Source organism: Bufo gargarizans, chromosome 4 (assembly GCF_014858855.1).
Source record: "Bufo gargarizans isolate SCDJY-AF-19 chromosome 4, ASM1485885v1, whole genome shotgun sequence".
NCBI classification, from domain to species: Eukaryota; Metazoa; Chordata; class Amphibia; order Anura; family Bufonidae; genus Bufo; species Bufo gargarizans.
The window spans coordinates 420,998,620-421,026,186 of record NC_058083.1 but is presented as its reverse complement, the minus strand read 5'-3'; the positions used below and the strand labels follow the sequence as shown (position 1 = coordinate 421,026,186).

The 27,567-nt window shown below is 43.5% G+C and overlaps 1 protein-coding gene across 1 annotated transcript in view; it reads left to right on the top strand.

Moving 5' to 3' along the window:
• Nucleotides 1–22,895, top strand: part of TTL (tubulin tyrosine ligase) — a 51,505-nt gene extending 28,610 nt beyond the window's left edge. Inside the window, exons 4-7 of the mRNA XM_044292251.1 lie at nt 8,862–8,997; nt 17,377–17,646; nt 18,415–18,558; nt 22,419–22,895. Of these exons, the coding sequence (XP_044148186.1) occupies nt 8,862–8,997; nt 17,377–17,646; nt 18,415–18,558; nt 22,419–22,533 (665 nt within the window). The 3' untranslated portion in view covers nt 22,534–22,895. The remainder of the gene's footprint in view (nt 1–8,861; nt 8,998–17,376; nt 17,647–18,414; nt 18,559–22,418) is intronic.
• Nucleotides 22,896–27,567: the final 4,672 nt, after the last annotated feature.

Genomic DNA, 27,567 nt, shown 5'->3' with positions numbered 1-27,567 from the left:
CAGATACTCTCTCTTCCATCTTTTCCAAAAGGTGTCTGCCAAGCATTGTACTTGCTTCCATTGTTTCGCATGAACTTGTGTTGTACTTATGGTTCCAGATAAAGCAGACAAAGAGTTCACCTTTTGAGTCAACAACATTGCTGGGGTAAGGACCATAGGTGTATCTGGGTCTGAGGACACAGGAACTATAGGCCTGGCATTCATAATAGCTGTAACCTCTGCCATAAAGGTGCTTAAAGTCTCATGGGTCAAGTGAGCAGGTTTGGTTTGTAGCCACTAGAGTTGTTGCAATACCAATTTTTTTTATTCGGTTTCGATACCATGAAAAAGTATTGCGATACTCGATACCATTCGATACCACGCAAAAAAAAAAAAAAAAAAAAGCCACGTGCATTCCGCATTTTTAAAAATGGCGAATCACGCAGTTTTTATTTTTTTTCTGTTCCGGCATTCACCACCTAAATTTTTTTTATATTTTAATAGTTTGGACTTTTCTGACGTGGCGATATGTAATATGTTTATTATTTATATATTTTATATGTGAAATTGGGAAAAGGGGGTGATTTATACTTCATATTTTGGTGGGGGTTTTTTTAACTTTTTTTTTTTTTACACTTTTTATTTAATAACTATTTCCCCCCACACTGTCCCTGCTGCTCTGTGCTTTGTGCACACAGCATCAGGGATGTTACCATGGCAACCAGGGCTTCTGTAGCGTCCTGGCTGCCATGGTAACCGATCGGAGCCCCAGGCTTACACAGCTGGGGCTCCGATCAGAAGCCGCCACTGCACCACCAATGAGGGGGAGGGGAGAGGACCCTGTGCCCACTGCCACCAATTATTTTAATACTGGGGGGTTGAGAGGGGCCGGCGCACTGTGCCACCAATGATTTTAATGGGATGGGGGGTTGAGGGGGGGCACACTGCACCACCAATGATAATTACCCCTTTATACAGGAGGCGGGTACTGGCAGATCAGCGGCAGTTAACCCCTTAGGCGCCGCACCTGACGGGTTAACTGCCGCTGATCGCAGCTCCCTGTCAGGGGCAGGGTGCCGGCAATGCGATTCTGCTGCTGGCACCCGCCTCCTGTATTATGTTAAAGACTGACTACTTTATATGGGACTCCAGACTTTCACTATTAGGCTACACAGAGCGGCACCCAGCGATGTCTCAGCACTCACCATTAGTCCTGGGTGCCGCTCCGTTCGCCCGCAGTGCCCCATTACTGTCTCCTCTCCTGCTCCACATGCTGCTGATTACTATTGGAGCGATGGGAGGAGATATCAGCTTTACTAGTGGGCGTTCCTTCTCCCTGGCTGTAGCGCTGTCCAATCGCAGCGCAGGAGAAGGAAAGCCCACTAGTAAAGCTGATGTCTCCTCCCATCGCTCCGATAGTAATCAGCAGCATGTGGAGCAGGAGAGGAGACAGTAATGGGGCACTGCGGGCGAACGGAGCGGCGCCCAGGACTAATGGTGAGGGACACGCTCTGTGTGGGAATACTCCTATCATTGGTGGCGCAGTGCGCCCGCCCCTCCTCTGCCCCCTCTTCTCATTGGTGGCGCGGCAGCAGCACAGGGGGGAGGGAGGACAGCTTCCTTCTCCCCGTGCTGCTGAGAGAACATGAGCGCGCCGATAGCAGCGCGCTCATGTTCAGAGATACTAGACTGCATATCGAAAAAACGGAAATCCCGGTATCGTATCGATACCGTGACAAAAGTATCGATTGGGTATCGAAATTTCGATACCCACAACAACCCTAGTAGCTACATAGCGTCCAAGATTCGCATGGCAATACCTATAAGTCTCTCCCAGACACCACCCATGTGTGAGGAGTGTGGAGGATTAAAGATCCATGTACATCCTCTGTCTTGGAGAAGGTCTTGCAATTGTGATTCGCTGGCACAAATGTTAAGTTCTTTGCAGGCTCCCACAAAGTTTGTTCCTCTGTCAGAACGGAGCAGTTTTGCTGGGCCTCAAATTGAGAAGAATCTCCTCAAGGCAGTAATAAAGCTTGATGTTGACATGGCTTCAAGTAGCTCTATGTGTACAGCTCGGGTGGACAAACAAGTGAAAAAGACTGCCCATCGTTTACTGTCCGCGCTGCCTCCTCTAGTGCGACGGGTTAAAACAGACCACGGACCAAATACAGCTAAGCCCACATTGGTGAAAGGTGGTTGACCAATTACTCTGTCCTCTGCTAGCTCTGCCATCTTTTGACTTTGTAATCTTCCTCGCAACTTGCAACAGATGACACATTTGTGTATAACAGCTGATACCAAGTGTTTGCCACCAAGAATCCAGAAACCTGCGGATCTAATTGCACCCTCTGGGATGTGTCGCCCTTGGTGAACTACTTGTTAATGATAGTACCTAACAAGCAGTACTGAAACTTGTAATTTCCGATCTGATTTCAGGGTCAGCTTCGGGCTCTATGAGTGGATAAACATTAGCAGTGTCTATCTGCTCACAGTGTGGTTGGTACAGAAAGGATGGGCCTGAGAACCATATAGAGTTCTGAAGGCATGCTGCTTGAGTAGGTCTACAGGCATAATCTGCAGGGTTTTGCTCTGTAGATACATAGGACCACTGATCTGGGTGTGTAGACTGCCTGATTCTATTCACTCTGTTGGAGACATGCAGATAGAACCTCCTAGTGGTGTTGCAAATGTACCCTAGGACAGTCTTGCTATCAGTGAAGAATTTCACAGCATCAAAGTCAGTGTCTAGTTCATCTGTGATTAGCTCAGACATTTTGACTGCAAGTACAGCAGCACACAACTCTAAACGAGGAATCGTGTGGTTTAGGGCTTAATTTGGACTTTCCCATGACAAATACAACATGACACACATTTTCTGCATCAATTACTTTCAAGTAACCTACTGCACCTATAGCTGTGGTGGATGCGTCTGAGAAGATGCACAGCTCTTTCCTGCAAGCTGATGATAGAGATACGGGCACATAGCATCTGTCTTTCTTTAGGTGCTCTAACGCTTGCAAGGATCTGTCCATTGAACCCACTCACTTAGTCTCTCCTGTTGAAGCAATGCATCCCATTCACTTTCCCCAGATGACAGTTCCCGAACTAAGACCTTACCTCTTATTGTCACAGGTGATACAAACCCTAGGGGATCATAGAGGCATTCTATCCACCGTAAATAGCCTCTATGTGTAAAAGGCTTTTCCTCTGGCTTTTCTGCAGGGGAAGGGTGTCTGTATCTAGGCAAATATCTTTAAGGTCCTTAGCTCTGTCTGCTACAGGGAAGGCTTCCATTACTTTTTGGCTGTTGGAAGCGATTTTTATGAAGACGCAGATTGGATTCTGCTAGCATTTGCTTTGCTTTACTGAAGATGAAAAATTGCATCTTCAGGAGTGCTAGCAGAAGCGAGTCCATTATCTACGTAGAAATGTCTCAATACAAAGTGTTTGGCTTCTTGTCCATAGCACTCTGCATTTTTCTGGGCAGCCTTTTGCATGCAGTATATAGCGACAGCAGGAGAGGGGCTATTGCCAAATACGTGCACTTTCATTCTGTACTCGACAATTTCTTTCTCTATGTCATTGTCTTTTTACCAGAGACAGTCTCTGTGGTCTTCTCTGGCAAGAAAGCAATGAAACATTTGTTGCACATCTGCTGTGAAAGCAACTGGCTCTTTTCTGAAGTGCATGAGGACACCTATCAAAGTAATGTTTAGGTCAGGGCCACTCAACAGTACGTCATTTAAAGAGACTCCTTTATACTCTGCGCTGGAATCACAAACTATTCTGATTTGGTTAGGTTTGTGTGGATGGTAAACACCAAACATTGGTAGATACCAGTGTTCCCTGTCTGTCTCAAGTGGTCCTGCAACTTCAGCGTGATCATTGTCTAGCATCCCTTTAATGAATTCAGTGAAATCTCTTTTCACTTCTGGCTTTCTCTGCATTGTTTTGCTGAGTGAATGCAACGCTTCATGGCTTGCTCCCTGTTACTAGGCAAAACACATCTGGGTGTGCGAAAGGGGAGAGTGGCCACCCAACTGTGATTGTCATCTTTGAAAGCCTCTCTATCCATAATCTGCAAGAAGGTCTGATCCTCTATAGAGAGGGCCTGTTTATCATCATGTTTAGTTTTCTGGAACACTGTAATCCCTAGATTGTCGGTCTCAATGTTGGAAATGACTTCTTTACCATCCATATAGTGTAGAAGAGTCGCAGTGTTGTGTTGACCTGCCAAAGCTTTCCTTGACAACGAAGCTGTTGTGACAGGGACTGAGAAGGGATGTGCGTCCATTTGTTAACACAGACATCTTCAAAGTGCTAATGTTGTCAGGCTGGTGCACTGTCCCCAGTCAAAATTCTCCTACAATGACCCACCCCAGGTCCAGTCTCTGTGCATAGGGGGCATTATAAGGTCCATTGATTTGCTGGCGCACCTTGTGTACCTGAAGGATGTCTCTCCCAAGAAGTAGAAGGATAGAAAAATCTGGCTCAACCGCTGGGATAAGGTGAGCAATTGAGCCGAGGTGAGGGTGGTGATGAGCTACTTCTGGAGAGGGAGCCTCAGTTTTGTCGTCAGGTATCATGCCACACTATATTAGGTTAGGAAGTGGGAACTGCGCTTTCTTATTGAAGGATTCAATGGTAAAGTCAGTAGCTCTTTTGCCTGTGGTTTCAATTGTCCCCGCACATGTCCTTATAGTGTAGTGTACTTGCCTCAAGGTTAAAGATATCAAAGAAATCTGACTTTGCAAGGGATCTGTTGCTCTGTTCATCTAGCACTGCATACATTTTCACTGCCCTTCCTCTCTTGCCAGTGGGATACACAGTCACTAGAGAGACAGATTTTAGAGCATGATCGTGCACTCTTGTCTTGTCCACATACTTCGGTGCACTTAGACATTACTGAGGAGAGTGGGGTCTCTTGTTGCTCCCTGCCCTGATCTTTCCTGGGTTCTACAGTGTGTAGTGGGGCAGGAGCAGGGCCAGGGTGCAAAACTTCAATGTGTTTCTCACTGCCACATTCTGTACATTCTACTGGTATTTTGCAGTCTTTGGCAATGTGATAAGTAGATCCACAGCACTTGAAACAGATGCCGTTTTGTTTAAGGAAGGATATCCGCTCTGCAATGGGTTTGCTTCTAAAGACTTTACATTTCTTTAGTGGATGTGTTTTTTTGTGTATTGGGCAATGTATATCAGGGTTTTCTATAGTGTGTACCTTGTGGGTGCTTTGGTAGTCTGTGACTTCTGAAGGTACAGCTGTTTGTGGATACAGAGGTCCTACCGTGAGGTATGTGAGGTCTCTCAGGTCTATGTGATTGATTGCCACTGGTGGTGAGAGGGCGAAACTGAGATCACTTCGGACGAACCGAAGTGCTGTCGGACGAACCTAGAAAACACAGAGAAAGGGGGAAAAGCGATTCCATAATCTTCTTTGAATTTACCTCCCACAGATATCCACTTGTCTTGCAGATTTGAGGGTAGTTTCTCTAAAATGGGATTAGTGCCTCTAGCTGTATCTATATATGAAAGTCCCCACAAGTAGCCATCCTCTTTGGCATATTCTATATTTAGTAGAAGATTACTTAGTTCTTGTAGCCGCACATTGTCTCTGTAGCCCACCTTGGGAAAGACTTCTTTTTTCAACAGTGCTCCTTCTATTACCTCTGGGGATCCATACGTTTCTTCTAGTCTTTTCCAGGTCATGTTGAGTCCTGCTGCAGGGTTGAACAGGTTTGCTCTTCTCATCCTCTTAGCATGCTCTGCTGACTCGGTGCCAAGCCATTTTATTATTAAGCATTTCTGCTGGTGATAAGTTCAGACCTTCAGTGGCATTCAGAAAGGAAGATTTCCATGCCCAATAGTTTTCAGGACAGTCATCAAATTGGAGAAAGCCTGAGCTAACCATTTCTTTGCGGATGAGATATTTGGTGACATCAACTGCACATTGTTGTTCGCACATGTAATCTATAGGTTGAGGTGATGGGAACACTTGCTTTTTGTTCTTAGGGGTTTCTGGTGCTTCATTCTTGGTTTGCTGGCAGCCCCTGACCTCATGTGGTTGATTGGGGCTGCTCAGGGGGTATGTTGATCTCGGCCTGAATTCCTTTGCTTCAGGTTTAAGAGACTGTTCGTTTGTATGCGCATCAGTAAGGAACCTCTGAGTCTTTATATGATTTTTCACTTCCTGACCGACTTGTTCCCATGTAGGCAGCGGCCTCTGCTTCAGCAACTGCAGCTGCAGTCTGTCGCTGCAGGATGAGCAATTTTGTGCTATCCTTCTTCTTGTGCTATGGCAGCTTCCCTAGCTGCTCTCTCTTGTGCTATGGCAGCTTCCCTAGCTGCTCTCTCTTGTGCTATGGCAGCTTCCCTAGCTGCTCTCTCTTGTGCTATGGCAGCTTCCCTAGCTGCTTCCTCTTGTGCTAGGGAAGCTTCCCTAGCTGCTCTCTCTTGTGCTATGGCAGCTTCCCTAGCTGCTCTCTCTCTCGTGCTATGGCAGCTTCCCTAGCTGCTCTCTCTTGTGCTATGGCAGCTTCCCTAGCTGCTCTCTCTTGTGCTATGGCAGCTTCCCTAGCTGCTCTCTCTTGTGCTATGGCAGCTTTCCTAGCTGCTCTCTCTTGTGCTATGGCAGCTTCCCTAGCTGCTCTCTCTTGTGCTGTGGCAGCTTCCCTAGCTGCTCTCTCTTGTGCTATGGCAGCTTCCCTAGCTGCTCTCTCTTGTGCTATGGCAGCTTCCCTAGCTGCTCTCTCTTGTGCTATGGCAGCTTCCCTAGCTGCTCTCTCTTGTGCTATGGCAGCTTCCCTAGCTGCTCTCTCTTGTGCTATGGCAGATTTCTTTGCTGCTAACTCCTGCATCATCATGGCTTCTTTTTCTGTGCACTGTAGCTGTACACGGGCAGCATCTGCCTTGGCATGAGCTCTAACTGCTGAGGACATCTTGCTAGCCTGTGAAGATCTGGACAGATGCGACTGTGCATCATCTTGCTGGGCACTGGGAATGTTCTCCCTGCCTTGCTGTGTCGGTGGTAGCATGTCATCAGCCTGGTACTTTGTTCCTGATCTTAGACTCATGTTGCAGTAATGGCGTCTGTTTATTCCAGGCCGCCACGTGGGTGTCTTTTTACTGTTCTGCTTCGCGTTATTGACTGTTGTATAACACTAGTCAGACAGCTTAACAATAATTCAGAAGTCAAGAAACGTGAGACATCAGATCTGTATGTATTCTTTTTTTCTGAATAACTTTGTGTTCTGGTCAAGCTGCCAGTTCGGTTGATGTACTGCTCCAAATTAATTAATGTTAAAGTATACGTATACTGAGAGATCAATAGTGAGACAACACACAGCCGGGGGTTATAACAGGATCTCTGGTTTATTGAAAATCACACATTTTCGCACATTTTCCCGCGCGGCACCAGCATCTTATCCAGGCCAAAAACATGACGCCCATGTGAAAGAGGCCTAAGTGTGAGCAACAGGGTACAGAACTTATCCCATTTATGTAGGTATTTTATCAATTTTAATATAAAAAAAAATAATAACAATCCTAAAAGAGATCATCTTATTTTTGGGACTAATAATGGATCTTCTGATCCTTTTTCACTATTGAAGGGGCAGAAATCCTACAAGCTGAGAAGAGAACAGTACACATACCATCTGTAGGGCATTCTCTGCTAAGGTTATGTTCACATTTGATTCAGAGCCAGAGTAAAAAATGCATGCATGGTTTAGGCCCCTTTCACACAAGCAATTTTTCGCGTGGGTACAATGCGTGATGTGAACGCATAGCACCCGCACTGAATCCTAACCCATTCATTTCAATGGGTCTCTGTTAATGAGCGTATCTTTTTTTTCATTCATCATTTCTGCGGTGCGTGAAAAATGTATCCTGTTTTATATTCTGCATTTTTTCACGGCCCAATAGAAGTGAATGGGGCTTCAGTGAAAAACGCATTGCATTCGGAAGCAAGCGCGAATGCAGTGCATTTTTCACTGATGGTTGCTAGGAGATGTTGTTTGTAAACCTTCAGTTTTTTATCACGCGCCTGAAAAAGGCATCAAACCGCATTGCACCCTCGTGGAAAAAACTGAACGCAGTCTCAGACAAAACTGACTGAACTTGCTTGCAAAATGGTGCGAGTTTCCGTGAATGCATTCAAACCTAATCCATCACGCTCGTGTGAAAGAGGCCTTATAGAAACCTGGCAGACCTCATGTTAAGTCATTGGGGTCCTTCAGGCACTGGTGATGGAGAACTACTTCATGCCTTACTATTACACGGAATAGACAAAACAGCCTACAAAAAGCAGTTGACCCAGACTCGGGCCATGTTCACACGGCAAAATACGCAGCCGATTTTGACAAGTAAAACATTCGTGCCACTCTTCAAAAACTTTGAAATGGGTTTTAAATATACTTTAAGAGGTGGCATGTCACGTGCACTAAATACACATGACTATTTTGGGTTTGCGTGTGATCTGCAAAAATTGCAGACACATGAATTTCAATGGGGCTGCAAAAAATGCGAACAGCACACAGATGAATAAATAACAGGTTTTGATTAATCTTCTGTTACAAAAAAAATCTATATACCATTATTTTTCTGTACTAAGCTTTAAAGCTGCATCATAACTTTCGGTATGACTGGAGTTTTTCTTTGTGTTCTTTTTGCGACTTTCTGCTCTCTGTCTCAGCTTGGGAGATTTTCTGATAGTTTTGTGCTGATAGCAAGCAGAATGCTTTTGGAGTTGCCAGACGAAAAAAAAATAAGTTGTGATCAGTAAAAACAATTGATTCCCAGATTTTACGTGTTGCTAAAAATGATGAAACTGATTGTGATATTTTGTTCTTACAGACCTTGATTTCCTGCTTCTCTTTCAGGGGAAGGAATCCTTATATCCTCTGATGCAACCCAACTCCTAGACTTCATTGACAATCAAGGCCAAGTTCATGTGATACAGAAATACCTAGAAACCCCACTGCTTCTAGAACCAGGACACCGCAAATTTGATATCAGGTGGTTTTCACATTTTTTGGGTTAGTGACTTTTCCTTAAAACACAGCATGCTGTAGATCTGCTATATTTCTTTTTCATGCATTTTCCAATAATCTTCTCTATAAGACCAGAAAAGGCATGAAAAAATAAAAACACATGGGCAAATGTACAAATTTTAAAAATTCAACCCAAAAAATGTCTGTAAAAAGCATAATCATTGAGCCTATTTGATCATTAAAGAGGTTCTCCGGGCTTTTAATATTGATGCAATACCGTCTCCTCATACAGCTGATCGGTGGGGGTGCTGGGTGTCGGACCCCGCTGATCTGATCTTGATGACCTTTCCTGAGGATACATTTTTGTTCAAGTGGTGTTTCTCTGCGGCCTTCACCACTTTCCCAAAAAGGGCATGGCCAGGGAGGAGCAGGAGCAGTTTTCTGGCAAAGTAGAAGAGTAAAATCTACAGCGGCCAGGCTCACGGATTGCTGAAGGCTGCGCCTAATTTTCCAGTGTGCATGGGTATCAAACACCGGTGTCCACATCGTTTTGTGGGGGCTTTTTTTTTGCAAAAAAAAACCTCAAACACATGATTTGGTCAACATTATGAGTTTTTTAGGCTTTATGACCATATAGTGTTTTATCTTCTAGCGCTTTTTAAAGGAAAATATGTACCCCTGTAGTGTCAATTCCACAGTAGAGCAGTATGGGGAAAACATTGGTACAAAAATGCATTATACACTGGCACTTCTGTTCTCAAACAATATAAAGTAAATAATGGATTTCTATGGGACTAAAATGCCAGGCCTAAAGCATGCTGCGATTTTTATTTATTTTTTTTATTAATTTTTATTTATTTATTTTTTTTAAAAAGCAATTCACCAAAAAATATACCTCAGTGTTCATAAAAACACTACTACAGGTAAACATTTGTGTGTTTGCTGTGTTTAATATTTACCATAGATCACCAGGTAACATTTGAGAAAAATGCAACCTAAAAAGCTTAGGAAATGGCTAAAAACCCTATGTGACACCAGCCTAGGTATAGTGATGGCAACGCTAGTAGTAATCACCTAAATGCCAGAACTGCTATATAAGGATACACACAAAGGTCTATGGGGCTATTCACAAAGCACTTTTTAAAAAAAACTGCCAATGAATAAATAATGGACAAAAACGGCATTATGTACTGAGGGGATCCATTATATATACTGAGGGCACTATGAGGAGGGGGAGCATTATAAATGCTGAGGGCACTGCAGGGGTTGGGGTTTAAAAAGTCATCAATTTTTAGTGACTATTAAAAACAGGTGTAACAGACAGCCACTAATTCAAAATGGCCACAAAAAACTTATTTTTAACTGTTTTTAATAGCTATTTTTATTTTTTTCATGGAAGTCTACCCTAACAGTAGCTATACAACGCGTTCCAAATTATTATGCAAATTATATTTTTTCTCTTATTTTCCTAAATAGTTGATGCAACTGAAAGTCAGTATAATCTTCAAGTCATCAACTGTTTGAGTATAAATCAAATTTTATTGAACAAACCTCCCAATGATAACAGTATGGTTTTTACAAATCAGAGTTTCTGCTTGTATTTCAGAGTAGCCTCCCATAGCTGCTGTTTTGATGTTTACTGCCTCCCACCCTCATAGATCTTTTGCTTGAGGTTACTCCAAATGTTCTCAATAGGGTTGAGGTCAGGGGAGGATGGTGGCTACAGCATGGGTTTCTCTCCTTTTTAATGCCCATAACAGCCAATTACTCAGAGGTTTTCTTTTCTGCATGAGATAGTGCATTGTCATGCATGAGGGTGTTACAGAAGGCATGTTTCTTTTTGTACAATGGAGGAAAGTGGTTAGTCAGAAACACTATATACTTTGCCGAGGTAATTTTCACATCTTCAGGGACCCTAAAGGGGCCTACCAATTCTCTCTCTATGGTTGCAGCCCAAAACATGTCATCTCACAAAGTACTCTGCAGGTGCATGGCAGGATGAAGGTTCCAGTTCACAATCACAGTAGAGGAATTGCCAGCAATCTGTATTGGGTTAAACAAAATCTTGCAGCTTTGAGGACAAATAACACTTAAAACCTTATCTGTAGGGCTTTGCTTAGGTCTATCAACTCTTTCAAGCTTATTAAAGAAATGGCAATGCATGTTAGGTCAGTTTACCACAATTATACCTATACCTTTGTTATCGCTTTCACAGTTTCTGTCAGAAAATGAAGGTTGTGTGATATGCTAATTATCCTTCCAAGTGCCTGGTAGGGCGTGATTTACAGGTTGCTGGAGCCTAAGCCCACCTTTTGCGAGTGCCCAAGCCCGCCTCCATGAAGAGTCCAGGTCCACCTCTACACAAGTTCCCAGTGTAACTTCAGAAGCTAGCCAAGACTCCGACCACCTGCTCATTCTTCGTTTTGCCGAAATCTGCCAGTCAACTGCTCTGCACATGTGTGAGATTTCAGCGTGAGACAGGATGACCAGGCGGAAAAGTTTTGGCTAGCTTCTGACATCGCAGAGGATGGGGCGGTTATAAAGAAGAAAGGGGCGGCACTGTGAGCTTGTGTAGAGATGGACCTGGGCTCTTTATGAAGGCACTTGTAAGAGGTGGGCTTAAGTTCCAGCAGCCTTTATAGGGGTTGTCCGAGTTATATTTATTGATGACCTATCCTCAGGAGTTATATTTATTGATGACCTATCCCTGAGGGATAGGTCATCACTATCAGATCAGCTGGGGTCTGACACCCGGCACCCCCGCCGATCAGCTGTTTGAAGAGGAGCCGTGCGCCGTGCCAGTGCTGCCTCCCCTTCACGGTTTACCTTCTCACAGTCGCCTCTGCACCTAACCGTCCTATTCATTTCTACGGGACGGATCGCTCCTATACACTTGTATAGGAGAGATCCGTCCCATTGAAATGAATGGGACGGCTTGGGTGTAATTACACCTGCTCACCGCTGCAGATGCAACAGCTAGAAGGTAAACAGTGAAGAGGAGGCAGGACTGGCACGGGGCACGCCTCCTCTTCAAACAGCTGATCGGCGGTGGTGCCGGGTGTCGGACCCTAGCCGATCTGATATTGATGACCTATCCTGAGGATAGGTCATCAATAAATATAACTCGGACAACCCCTTTAATCACGCCCACTGTGCACTTGGAGGGCTAATTAGTGTATCACACAAACTCCTTTTTCTGATGATTTGAGACTGTGACAGCCATAAATAGTTATGATGATAATGAACTGACCTAACATGCATTGGGATGTGTTAGATATGCTTGAAAGAGATGACCGATATCCTTTAAAGGGGTTATTCGATCCATCAAATGCCCCTCTATATGCCCAGGCCCCTCACACACAATTACTTGGCACCCGCATCGCTCCTGGTTGCTGCTGCTTTTCCCTGTGCACGGATGGAAACATCTGGTGTTTTGGGGAAAGGGGGGGGAAAGGGGGGGGGGTTGGTGCAGCCAATTGCAGACGGTGACGAGCCTCCCTAGCATCACAGGTGACGCTAACGAGGCTCGTCCCCATCATTGGCTGCCTCCCGACACCGGATGTTTTCATCCGCGCACGGGGAGAAGCGGCAGCAAGCATGCGGGGAACAGGAGCAGCGTTGGAGCCAGGTTAATTCAATGTGTGTAAGGGACCTGGGCATATGGGGGGAGGGCATTTAATGGATTGTATAACCCCTTTAAGTTTTTTTTCTTTTATAAGTACAGTGCCTTTGAAAAGTATTCACCCCCCCTTGACTTTTTTTTTCCAGAGTTTTGGTGCCTCACAACCTGGAATTAACATAGATTGTTTGAGGATTTGCATAATTTAATTTACAGAACATGCCCACAACTTTAAAGATGTGTTTTTTCTTTGTTTTTTTTATTGTAAAACAAACAACAAATAGGACAAAATAACAGAAAAAGTCAATGTGCATAACTATTCACCCCCCTAAAGTCAATACATTGTAGAGCCACTTTTTGCGGCAATCACAGCTCCAAGTCACTTTGGATAAGTCTCTATGAACTTGCCACAACTTACCACAGGGATTTTTTCCCATTCCTCCTTGCAAAACTGCTCCAGCTCCTTGAAGTTGGATGGTTTGCGCTTGTGAACAGCAATCTTTTAAATCTGACCACAGATTTTCTATTTGATTAAGATCTGGGCTTTGCCTAGGCAGGCCATTCCAACACATTTACATGTTTCCCCTTAAACCACTCAAGTGTTGCTTTAGCATTGTGTTTGGGGGCATTGTCCTGCAGGAAGGTGAACCTCCGTCCTAGCCTCAAATCACGCACAGAGTGGTAGAGGTTTTGCTCAAGAATACCCCTGTATTTAGCACCATCTTTCCCTCATCTCCGACCAGTTTCCCAGTCCCGGCTGCTGAAAAACACCCCCAAAGCATGATGCTGCCACCACCATGTTTCACTGTGGAGATGGTGTTCTTTGGGAGATGTGATGTGTTGGGTTTGCGCCAGACATAGCGTTTTCTTTGATGGCCAAAAAGTTTAATTTTAGTCTCATCAGACCAGAGAACCTTCCTCCATACATTTTAGGAGTCTCCCACATGCCTTTTCGCAAACTCACAATGTGCCTTTTCATTTTTAGCTGAAATTAATGGCTTTCTTCTGGCCACTCTGCCATAAAGCCCAACTCTATGGAGCGTACGGCTTATTGTCGTCCTATGTACAGATACTCCAGTCTCTGCTGTGGAACTCTGCAGCTCCTCCAGGGTTACCTTAGGTCTCTGTGCTGCCTCTTTGATTAATGCCCTCCTTGCCCGGTTCGTGACATTTGGTGGGCGGCCGTCTCTTGGCAGGTTTTCTGTTGTGCCATGTTCTTTCCATTTGATTATGATAGATTTCATGGTGCTTCTGGGGATCATCAAAGATTTGGATTTTTTTTTTATAACCTAACCCTGATTTGTACTTCTTAACAACATTGTCCCTTACTTGTTTGGAGAGTTCCTTGCTCTTCATGGCAGTGTTTGGTTAGTTATGCCTCTTGTTTAGGTGTTTCAGCCTCTGGGGCCTTAAGAAAAAAAAGGTGTGTATATGTAATGACAGATCAGGTGACAATTAGATTGCACACAGGTGGATATCATTTCACTAATTATGTGACTTCTGAAAGTAATTGGTTGCACCAGAGCTTTATATGAGCTTCCTAACAAAGGGAGTGAATACATACGCACATGCCAATTTTCTGTTTTCTATTTCTAAACAAGTTTTATTTAGATATTTTTCTCATTTCACTTGATCAACTTAGACTATCGTGTTCTGATCATCACATAATATTCAGATTAACAAAACATTGAACTTAAAGGGGTTCTGCACTTTGTTTAAACTGATGATCTTTCCTCTGGATAGATCATCAGCTTCTGATCGGCGGGGGTCCAACACACAGAACCCCCGCCGATCAGCTGTTTGAGAAGGCAGCGGCGCTCCAGCAGCGCCACGGTCTTCTCACTGTTTACTGCTGGCCCAGTGACGTCACGACTAGTATCAATGGCCTGGGCGCGGCTAAGCTCCTTTCAAGTGAACGGAGCTTAGCCTCGCCCAGGCCAGTTGATACTGGTCGTGATGTCACTGGGCCAGCGGTAAACAGTGAGAAGGTCATGGCACTGCTGGAGCGCCGCTGCCTTCTCAAACAGCTGATTGGCGGGGGTCCCGGGTGTTAGACCCCTGCCGATCAGATGCTGATGATCTTTCCAGAGGAGAGATCATCAGTTTAAACAAAGTGCAGAACCCCTTTAAGGCTGTAATCTAACAAAACATGAAAAAATTCAAGGGGGTGAATACTTCAGCTATAGGTGGGCGGAGAATGCCAAAAGCTCATGAATATTAAGGATTTGTCATTATGCACTGGAGCTGTTCAATACAAGATTTTAGCAAAATGGGTCAATTAAAGAAGCACTCCCACAAAATGTTGTATTCTTTGACTTGTTAGAAAGGTACATGATATAAACTGTAGTGAATGTGACTTTCTTACCAGTGACTTTATTTGTGAGTTATAACCTCCCTGATTCTGCTCAGCTGTGTCATGTGGCTGACACTCCAAATAACACACATCTATGTGTGAACAGGAAGCCGTATGAATTCCTATTGGAGTCTCATCAATGTCAGTCTCATAGGAATGAATAGAGAAGTAACTGACTTCCTGTCCTGTGTTGGAGATCAGAGTGTTGGTCACATAACTCAGCTGAGGATCAGAAGGGAGGTTATAACTCACAAATACAGTCACTGGTAAGATTACCTTTTACATCATGTACCTTTCTAACAGGTCAGAGAATAAACATTTTTTGTGGGAGTGCTTCTTTAAATATAGAGACCTAGCATTTTGCTAAGGGGATTTGTCACTAGTTTATTTTGCCCTTAGGTAGAACACCATAAACCTGGTGATAGGTTAATTTTAATTACTGTCATCTAACAGCTATATTTCCAGACTTGCCCATACAGAGAGAAGGAAGCCACTGTCAGCCATTTAACGCATAGTCTTATCTACTGGAAGAATAAAAGGATTCGGCCCTTGAACTTCAATGCCCTCGATCCTTTTTGCCCCAACATCATCTGTCGGGAGAATTGGGAGTATTCCATACACAGATTGTTGGCCCATTGACTATAATCTAATGCATGTGTGGATCTTAACATCGTTTAGATTGAGATGCGTAAGCAGAACTCTATGGAGAAAGTTTTAAGTGTTAGTTTTCTGAATAATCAAAAATTTTATTTGACCCAATACTGGGTGCTGGTGATTTCTGTAATGTAATAGTGACTCTACATGAAGCCATTTTCTTCTAAAAAGAATATTGTGTGAACAATGGAGGAATTTATCATTTGAAGTCAGCTTTCCTTGACTCTATTTTGGCATACTTTGCACCAATACACCAAACAGTGGATATAAAAAGTCTACACACAGGTTTCTGTGATGTAAAAAAATGAGACAAAGATAAATAATTTCAGAACTTTTTCCACCAACTGTAAATCTCAATTAAAAAACAAACTGCAATCTTTTAGGTAGAGGGAAGAAAAAAGTAGAACAATAAAATAATATGGTTGCAGCACCCTTAAACTAATACTTTGTTGAAGCACCTTTTGATTTTATTACAGCACTCAGTCTTTTTGGGTATGAGTCTATCAGCATGGCACATTTTGACTTAGCAAGATTTGCCCACTCTTCTTTGCAAAAACACTCCAAATCTGTTGGATTGCGAGGGCATCTCCTGTGCACAGCGCTCTTCAGATCACCCCACAGATTTTCAATCGGATTCAGGTCTGGGCTCTGGCTGGGCGATTCCAAAACTTGAATCTTCTTCTGGTGAAGCCATTCCTTTGATTTGGATGAATGCTTTGAGTTGTTGTCATGCTGAAAGATGAAGTTCTTCTTCATGTTCAGCTTTCTAGCAGAAACCTGAAGGTTTGGTGCCAGTATTGACTGGTATTTGGAACTGTTTAAAATTCCCTCTAGCTTGACCAGCTTGATATGTACGGACTTTGTTTGAGATTTCTGTATGGTACATACCGTTGTGTGTACTTTATATGACTTGTGTATTTTTATGCTCAATAAAAAGAATTTAAAATAAAAATACAAATTCCCTCTAGCTTAAAGGGCTTCTGTCACCCCCAACCCCCAGTTTTTGACTAATTCTATTTGTTAATGTAAGCAGATTCCATATATGCCCCTCTTACCTCGGGCTGTGCAGTAACTACAGTAAAAAACATACTTTTATTATATGTAAATTTCTTCACTACCACCAAGTTGGGGCGGACTTGCTGGTAGCCGCCGCATTCTCTGTTTGAAAAAACACCCCCTCCTCCACTTGATTGACAGGGCCAGCGAGCGCTCTACTCCTACTCGCTGACTCTGCCTGCAGCCTCAAATCCCGCGCCTGCGCCGTACCGGTCGTCATTCGTCGCAGGCGCTCTGAGAGAAGGACGACCGCTCCTTCCTCAGTGCGCCTGCGCTGATGATGTCAGCCCTACACCCGGAAGAGCTCTATAACACACTTATGCAACCACATTATTTTAGTTTTTGTTTTGTTTTCTTCCCTCCACCTAAACGATTTCAGTTTGTTAAAGTTGTACAGTTTATAGGTCACATTAAAGGTGGTAAATGTTCTGAAATGAGTTATCTTTGTCTCATTTTTTTACATCACAGAAACCTGACATTTTAACAGGGGTGTGTAGACTTTTTATATCCACTGTATGTCTATAAATGCAACTCCAGTTTTCTACACCACCCTAATGGATTGGCTTTGGGACTTAAAAATAAATAAAAAGTTGCAATAAAAAAGGCATAAATCTGGCGTGATACTCATTACCGTTGCAGCAACCACACCCACTTTTCAATAAATAAATTCCCCCTAATATGTTTACTTGTAACAGTATTGTTTCATTATTGATGTCTTGCAGGAGCTGGGTCCTTGTAGACAATCAGTATAACATTTTCCTGTATCGTGAAGGAGTCTTAAGAACATCTTCTGAACCATACAATGACGCTGACTTTCAAGACATGACAAGCCACTTAACCAATCACTGCATTCAGAAGGAGCATTCTAAAAACTATGGCAGATATGAAGATGGGAATGAGATGTTCTTTGAAGAATTTAATCAGTACCTTATGACATCCTTAAATATCAATCTAGAAAACAGCATCCTATGGCAGATAAAGCAAATAATAAGGTACTATCTTAAGTCACCCATTTTAGAGAAGTTTTGTTGGACGAACACCTATATCTAAAATGGCCACATTCTTATAGTAAAACGTATGTTGCACAGTCTTCAGCAATATTGCCAAATTTATTTTGTATAACTGTAGCTCATTTTCTGAATAATCATTTTCTGGTATGAATGTAAACACATTGGCCCAGATTTACTAATCCTATAGATGACCTCGACAACCAGTAGAGACCTGCACCAGACTTATCACAGTGGCTTAGGCTGTATAATAAATAAGTCACAGGCCTACATACTTTAACCACCTTTATACCAAATACGGGTTAGCTTACTTTGAGGCAGATTTTAATGCCAGAATTGTGGTGCAATTTTGGCACAACAGTCACATCAACGCCTTGCAAGTAGGACATGCCCCCTTTTAAATTAGTTGGGAAAACCATGGTTGTGCCGAATTGCGCCAAAACTGTGCTACTTTTTTACACAGATGCTTAGACACATGCTAAGAACAGAGACTTTGGGCAATTTATTGTGTGTGGGTCTCTAAGGTTGAAACCTTGTGTAACCTGATTAGTACATGGACCTGCATTTCAGGACCTCTTCATACAAGGCATTGGTAAAGGTCCACATTCTAGACTTCTATGCCAAAAAATACTATACTTAAAACGCTTGTGATGGCCATATTGACTGTACTTTACAGTCCTTTTGAAGAGCTGATTAACCTGGTTTGAATGCATTGTTTTCAGTGTAACGCATCTAATTTTTTATTCCATTTAGGGTCTGTCTGACTTGTATAGAACCTGCCATCAGCACAAAGCATTTACCCTACCAGAGTTTCCAACTCTTTGGCTTTGACTTCATGGTGGATGAAGATTTGAAGGTCTGGTTGCTTGAAGTCAATGGTGCCCCTGCTTGTGCACAGTAAGTTTGTTACGGTGGTTCTGTGCATAGGAAACCATCTAGTGAAACCTTATTTGGGTATTGATATGAGTGATTGACGGTTGTACAGCTCTGCAGAATATGTTTGTGCTATGTGAGCGTGAGGAAATAAAGTTAACAATCCTAAAAGTTTCATAATTGTTAATAAATGTATCTACGGTTACAGTGGTTTTGTCCGTGGAGATCCTCTTTGGTCTTGTATTACATTCCTCCATTAAATGATTTCCAGCACCTGAACACAGGGCAGTTATCAAGAACAAGCATTCCTAGGAACTCCCTTCCCGTTAATAGCCCCTATCGTTGGCCCATGTAAAGGGGCCTATAGATGCAATCAGCAATTTGTGTCAAACAATGGTAGGTTGTGTGAAAGGGCATCTGTTAGCATGTTTGTACCTATGACACTGGTTGACCTATTGCATGTGTTCTTGGCAGATGAAGGCATCTGTGTTGGTCCCATGTTCATATGTGCTCACATTGCTGAGGAAAATTAAGCTTTACTATATGCAACGGGGACATTGCTGTTACTCTTAGACGCTCGGCTCTCCAGGCAAATGCCACGCCATGTACACTTTGACAGGGCCAGGCAGTTGTGATCACGTTTACACGGACTGGCCCTGTCAATGAAAGTGGAGAGGGTGATGCAGTTGCAGAGAGCTGAGCCTTTAGGAGTAATGGTAATTGCTCCTAGAAGCTCATTTGCATTTATTAAAACGTCATTGTTCTCAGCAATGCGGGCACATGTGAACATGGGAAGTACACAGATGCCCTCAGCTGCCAAGCGCACATGTAACAGGTCAGCCAGTGTCATAGGTACAAATCTGCGGCCAGATGCCCATTAAAGGGTTTGTCCGGGTTCAGAGCTGAACCTGTACATATCCCCATTTTCACCCCTCCAGGCCCCCTGACATTTCATGCTCCGATTCTCTCCTCGCACACCTCTTGTGGCTGTGTGTCTGTGTAACTCTCTCCTCCTCCATGCTGTAGCTGCTCTGTGAGGATCGAAACACTGCTCTGTGTATTAACCCCTTAGTGACCACCCATACGTGTTTTTACAGCGATCACTAAGGGGCCTTAGGCTGGTCTGCCGTTTTGTTTTACAGTGGCCCAATCTAAGCACTGCACGGATCCCCCGTGCAGCGGGGTGCGGGGACCCAGCTCTCACATGAGAGTTGCAGCCCTGCTCTAACAGCCCGGACCGGCAGGAGTGCCGATCCAGCTGTTTAGCATTTTACATGGCGACCGCCGCATGTAAAGTGCCGACAGAGGGAGCGGACTGTGTGAAGGCTGGCTGGGGTCTCGTGTAGGCATTGATTAATTTCTAGCAGGCTGTGTCTCTCTGGCGCAGCCTGCTGGTCAACGTCAGAATAGCATTGCCATTAAAATGCAATGCACTATAAGGATAGTGCATTGCATTTTAAGATCAATTAAAATACTGTCTGTTTTTTCAATGAAAAAAATTGCAAAAAAAAGAATCTCCCCCATATGTTTAGTATTGCCGTGTCCGTAACGACCCGGACTACATATCATGTAAATTATTCCCTAAAAAAAAAAAAAAAATTTATTTATTCTTCGTTGCCACCAAAAAACTTAATAACAAGCGATCAAACAGCGTCATTTACTCCAAAATGATACCAATGAAAAGTACAAGTCGTCCCGCAAAAATCAAGCCCTCACGCAACTCCATAGAAAGAAAAATAAAAAAAGTTATAGGTCTTGGGAAGCGGCGATGCAAAAGCATTTTTTTTCCTTTAAAAAAAATGGCTTTTATTGCAAAAAAGTAGTAAAACGCAAAAAAAAAAAAAAAACTATATGTATTTGGTATCACTGTAATTGTACTGACCCAGAGAATAAAGATATTATGTTATTTATACTGAAAAATTAACGCCGTAAAAACGCAGTGGCAGAATTGCTGTTTTTCCCATCTCCCTCCCAGAAAGAGTTAATAAAAGTTATGTGTATACCAAAATGACCCCATTCAAAACTTCAACTTTTCCTGCAAAAAACAAGCCCTCATACAGCTATATAGACAGAAAAATAAAAACCTTATAGCTCTTGGAACGCGACGATGAAAAAAGGAAGTAAAACGCTTGGTCAGTAAGACCAAAAACAGGCTGGTCACTAAGGGGTTAAGCTCCTGTCTCCCTTACTCCAGGACTTCCATGCTCCAAAGAACACAGAGATAACAGTGTGCCTTGGAGCAAGCACTCCCTGACAGCCCTGATAAGGGCTTTGGTAGCTAGCATCAGGCATGCTCAACCTGCTGCCCTCCAGCTGTTGAAAAACTACAACTCCGAACAGCCTACAGCTATCAGCCTACAGCAGGGCATTGTGGGACCTGTACTTTTACAACAGCTGGAGGGCCACAGGTTGAGCATGCCTGTGCTAATACATTAGAGCAGAACAGGACGCTAAGATGCTACTGAGCATGTGCTAGTACAATGTCTATCATATTGAATGAGATGTCAGAGATAGGAATACCCCCTTTAAGCAACAGATAAAGTGGGAAAACTGCCCCGTTCCTTCTCCATGATTTTTAAACAGCTGTTGTGATTTCAGAATATATACTGCCATTTAATGGCAAAATAAATTTGCCATTCTTTATCCAAACACAACAGTGAAGGGTTAATGCCCTTGAATGGGAGAACTAGGAAAAATAACTGGAACTTTGGCATTTTCCTTCGCATTTCTATTAAAAATATGGTAAACTGGTCAATGAAAGTACTGTATTTTTCAAACGATAAGACGCACTTAGGATTTAGATGAGGAAAATAAGAAGAAAAATTTTCGTCAGAGCTCAGAGCAGACCTCCCTAATCAGACCTCCAAGCTCCATCAGCTTCAGATCAGCCCCCAGCCCCCAACAGACTCGGCTCTGACCCCCAATGAGACCCTGTCAGTCTCACATCAGATCCTCCCCCCAGCCCCACTCAGCCTCAAATCGAACCCCCTTCAGCCACAGATCAGACCATATCGGTCTGTGATCAGGCCCCCCCAGCACCACTTGGCCTCAGATCGCACGCCCTGCCCCCATCAGACCTCAGATCAGACATGTAAAAAAAAAATAATAATAAACTTGCTTGCTCCAGACGATGGTGCAGATGCAGGACTCATTACTCTATCACTTCTTCGGGGTCTGCCCACATGCTGATAACCACTTCCATAATGGAAGCAGTCATTGACATTCAGACTATAAGACACACTACCATTTTCCACATTTTTTTTTTTTGTGGGAGGGGGAGTGCGTCCTATAGTTCAAAAAATACCGTAATCATGTGCAGTATGAGCATCTGGCATATTCCCATTTCATAAAGCACCAAATGAATAAGGGAAATAACAGAGCATGCACCTGCCACTGCCAGCACAGTGAGCATATCCAGGTAAAAAAGACCTTCTTCCCTGTTAGGCGAAACGACGTTGGGTGGAGGAGGCTGCAGGGTTGACGTGCCACACACGGTAGTACAGCAAATTTTCTGTTTATCTTTTGCTCCTGCCTTTCCAGCGCTTAACTTTCAAAGGTCTTTTTTACCTGGATATGCTCACTGTGCTGGCAGTGGCAGGTGCATGCTCTGTTATTTCCCTTATTCTATTTTTTGCTGCTGCCTGTGTGACCCGCTGACTCTGTGGCTTCCTCTTTATCCTATCTTTTGGGGGGGTTCTATTTGCTGCTAATTTTACTGACCATGGTTCTATGCATTTTTGTCATATTGAATAAAGACATTTTATTATCTCTATACGGAGGTTTGTGTTTACTTGGTATCGGTTATAGTGATATTCCCATTTTCAGTAAGAATCTTAAGACTAGAGGGCACATGGTTTAATACCTGCACTTTTCTCTATTTCCAGGAAACTGTATGCAGAACTTTGTCAAGGCATTGTAGATCTAGCCATCTCGACTGTCTTTTCTCTCAGCGACACTGTGCAGAAGCAGACCCAAGACAATGCATTCATCAAACTCTGAAGCCTTACCTATATACTTACAAGCACTGCTGCCACATATTACTGGTTGATATCCAATTCATATATTTCGCCCACGATCATGCCAATAGATTGGAGATTGTACATGTCTAGATAGAGTGAAACTATTGAAAGAGCAGACGATGAGGCGAAATGAACTGGATTCTGCTTTTATGATTTTACATGCCAAGCATTTTGTTTTTTATATATAAATATATAACTTATTTTTTATTTAAGTGTAAATGATGGATGCACATTTTAGTCAGGGCTTCAGTTTTGTTTCTTTTTTATGGATGTTTAGCGCTTGAATGCTTTTATGTCTATACATTTTTACAAACCTATGAAGTAAAAGCCTTACTAAAGCAATTTGTATCTGACTTCTATTTTTTGTGGTGACTTAGGTACACACACAGTAAAGCCTCTTTCACACAGGCGTTGTGTGTTAGGGCCACATAGGATGCGGTGCGTTGCGGGAAAATGCATGATTTTTCCGCACGAGTGCAAATCGCTTTAATGCGTTTTGCACACGCGTGAGAAAAATCGGCATGTTTGGTACCCAGACCCGAACCCGGACTTCTTCACAGAAGTTCCGGTTTGGGATCGGTGTTCTGTAGATTTCATTATAAGGGAAAATAATAGCATTCGTAATACAGAATGCTTAGTAAAATGTCCATTGAGGGGTTAAAAATAATAAACAAATTTCAACTCACCCCATCCACTTGGTCACGTAGTGAATCTCCTCTTCTTTCTTCAGGACCTGGGTAAAGGACCTGTGATGAGCGCAGTGACGTCAAAGGTCCTTTACCCAGGTCCTGAAGAAAGAAGAGGAGATTCGCTACGTGACCAAGTGGATGGGGTGAGTTAAGTTTGTTTATTTTTTAACCCCTCTTTCCCTAATTTACTTAGCATTCTGTATTAAGAATGCTGTTATTTTCCCTTATAACCATGCCATAAGGGAAAATAATAAAGATCGGGTCCCCATCCTGATCGTCTCCTTAGCAACTATGCGTGAAAATCGCACTACATCTGCACTTGCTTGCGGATGCTTGCGATTTTCACGCAGCCCCATTCACTTCTATGGGGCCTGCGTTGCATGAAAAACGCACAATATAGAGCATGCTGCGATTTTCACGCAATGCACAAGTGATGAGTGAAAATCACCGCTCATGTGCACAGCCCCATAGAAATGAATGGGTATGGACTCGGTGTAGGTGCAATGCACGCATTGCACCCGCGTGGAAAACTCGCCCGTGTGAAGGAGGCCTAAGGCTTTATGAATGCAAGCCGAAAAAAGTATTTTTTAAAGGATCACTGAGCTTTCTGGAAACTTTTGATAGGTCATAGCAACATATGCTTGAGTGATACTTGAAAGTTTGTGAACCTATCACTAATTTCTGTTTCTGATTTTCTGAGTCCTAAAAGTAGATAAAGATAAACACATTAACCAAATGGGTGAAAAATATTAGACTTGAGGAAAATGATCAAATATAACATGTCTGTAAGTGGCAAAAGTATGTGAACCTTTAGGAGTAGCAGATGGTTTGGAGGTGAAATGAGTCAGGTGGTTTTCAATCAGTGGGATGACAATGAGGTGTGAGTAAACGACCTTTTTTTATTTAAAGAAAACATATCTATCAAAGTCTGATCTTCACAACACATGCTTGTGGAAGTGTACTATGTTACAAAGAAAGAAGATTTCAGAAGATGAGTTGTTGATGCTCATCAGGCCAGAAAAGGTTACAAAACCATCTCTAAAGGGTTTGGACTCCACCAATCCGCAGTCATAAATTGTGTACAAATAGAGGATATTCAAGACCATCATTACCAACAAAGATCACCTAAGGAGCAAGGCATGCAATAGTCCGCAAGGTCACAATGGAATCCAAGTTAATCTTTAAGGTCATCAATGGTAATCGACTCCTGCAGTGCTCTTCACTGTTTACCTGCATGTGGTCACAGTTGTAGTGGCAAGCAAGTGTAATTATAACTCCGTCATCCAATTCACTTTAATGGGACAGCTCCTTTTTGATCAAGTGACTAGGGCAAGCCATCCCATTGAAGTTAATGGGCATGTTGTAAACGGTGCAGAGAAGGCAGCATTCGTACAAGTGCTGTGTTCTCTTCAAACAACTAATCAGCGGGGGTGCCGGGAGACGGCCCCGCACTGATCTGATATTGATAACCTAACCTCAGGATAGGTCAGCAATATAAAAAGGCAGACAATCCATTTTAGGCCTTTCTCACATTAGCATGTGAGGATTGCAAGCAGAAAGCCATTGATCTCCAAAAAGTACATTGCTGCCTGTCTGCAGTTTGGTAAAAGATCACCTGGACAAACCAGAAGGTTATTGGAGCAATGTTTTGTGGACAGAGGAGCCCATAATGTGTGGATGGATGAGCTCGTAATGATTTCATAATGTTTGCAGAACAGGGCCGTCTTTAATATTGATTGGACCCCGGGCAAAAATTTACTTGGGCCCCCTGGATCCCGCCTTCCCACACCTTAGCAGGCAATCACGCTCTCCACCACAACACACACACAAAAAATCCACATATCTGGTAGAGTCCAGTGAATGACTGTAAATACTTCCAGTTCTGAAGACTTCACCGGCTCAGGATCAGTGCTCTGGGCAGCTGGGCTCAGGCTGGAAGTGGGCACCGCTCTGCAGGAAGGAGACCAGGGCTCGGCTCACCCTAGTGTTACAGTGCACCCCAGCACCCCACAGTATGCAGTATAGCACCCTATAGTATACAGCACTACACAGTTTGCAGTTTAGCACCCCACACTATACAGTACCCCACAGTATATAGTAGATCAGTATAGCAGCCCACAGTATACAGCACCTCACGGTATACATCACTGTATACAGCACCCCAAACTATACACGATACAGCCCCCCACACTATACAGTACAGCAGTATAGCACTCCCCCCCCACTATACAGGCCCCCCCACACTATACAGGCCCCCCACAGTATACAGCCCACCACACAGTATACAGCCCACCACACAGTATACAGGCCACCCCCCCACACACAGTATACAGCCCACCACACAATATACAGCCCATTACACAATATATAGCCCACCACACAATATACAGCCCACCACACAGTATACAGCCCACCACACAGTATACAGCACCCCACTATACAGTAGTTTACAGTATATTAACATAACAGCCCCTGAGTGTCACCTGTTTCTGATGTAATCTTTACACAAAAAAGCTCCACAGTTAACTTCTGTAGGACCTATGATGACCTCATAGCCATGTGACCAGTAATTGCTAGGTTACTGGTCACATGGTAATGATGTCATTAAGGTCCTAGAGCAAAACTCATTAAGGTCCTAGAATTAAGATCATTAACACAGTACGATCATGATGCCTGTGTAGCCGACAGTCTGACACCCGGGGCAGTGGCTAGCAGGGCTCAAGAGGCAGCTGCCTTGGGCCCCCCAGGAGCAACTGGGCCCAGGGCAGCTGCCCCTTTTGCCCCTTGGTAAAGACGGCCCTGTTGCAGAAATAAAAAACTGCATTCTCATCCAGTCTTTAAAACTAGGTTGTGATGGTGTCATGGTTTGGGCCTGTTTTGTTGAATCATTTACCTCATGAATAAATGACCATCTAATTTACTCATTCTTTTTTATTTTTTATTTTTTACTTTTAGACCTTTGTGTGAAAATCTGATTTAGTTTTAGGTCAAATTTGTGCAGAAATATTCAAGCACCACTGTATCAAAGGTTTTGATCGATGGGGGTCTGAGTGCTGAGACCCCCATGGATCACTAGAAAGAGTAGAGAGAAGTGTGCTCCCTCCTTGCTGGATGAGACTGAATAAAGACTGGTCCATAGACTTTCTATTAAGCCCATCTCCTGCAGCAATGAGAGAAAGCAAGTGATTCTCCTCATCCTAGTGATCAGTTAGGGTCGAAGCACTCAGTCCCCCGTGGGATGGGGATCGAACACCTGTCAATCAGCAGTTTGAGAAGGCACTGGTGCTTGCAGTAGCGCTGCAGCCTTCTTGCAGTTTTGCCTAGGCCATGTGATGTCACTTTGATCAGTCGCATGGCCTAGCTGTAGCTCAGACTCATAGAAGCGAATGGTAGCTGCTGTACAATGTATGGTGCTGTGCTTGGTGAGCAGAGAGAAGGCTGTGGTGCTTACAGAAACTCTAGTGCCTTCTCAAACAGCTAATCAGTGGGGGTCCCGGGTGTCGGATTCCCACAGATCAGATACTAATGACATTTCCAGAGGATAGGTCATCTGTTAAAAAATTCTCAGAAAACCCTTTTAAGCGTGATCAATGGAGTCAGGCTGTACCTGAACTCAATTTTGAGCGTCATAGCACAGGGTCTGATTATGATACTTATGTAGGGTGCATTCTGACAGTAATTTTCTAAGTTAGGCTCAACTGAACCAGAAGCATGTGTTGCCACTGTAATATAGAACATAAAATATGGCCACATTGCAGCCATCTCAATGAAGACTTAATGTGATATTTTTGTGTTTTATTTTTAATACAGTTGCACAAATTTCTGCAAACACAATTTTGGTTTGTCAGTTGTCACAGTAAGTGGGGAAAGGAAGAGCACCAAATAAACAAACTACAGCAGTTACACAGACTAGGACCCAAAGCTAGTGAGGAGGGGGATGGTAACCTAGTTATACCTGAGCCTCTCCCTAACTGCTGACAGTATGAGCTAATCCTAATGGTGGAAGAACTCATACACCGGAACCTAAGACCTGCTGAAACTGTCACAAACCCTAAATTAGGGAGCGGGGATGAGACTGCCGGGACCTTCCACCGTGAAGGGACCAGCGTCTCCCTGAGACCTAGACACAACACACACAAAAAGTAGAAACAGGAGGACTTAGCTTAAGATGAGTAAGAAGCAGGAGAACCTCTAACAACCAGCTTAGAACTCCAGAAGGAATTAACAACCGCAAGTTTTGCAGTGAGAGGCTGGATTAAATAGAGCCACTAAACAGCAATTGAGCAGAACCTGTGGAGAGGTGAGATCCTGCCCACAACAACAGA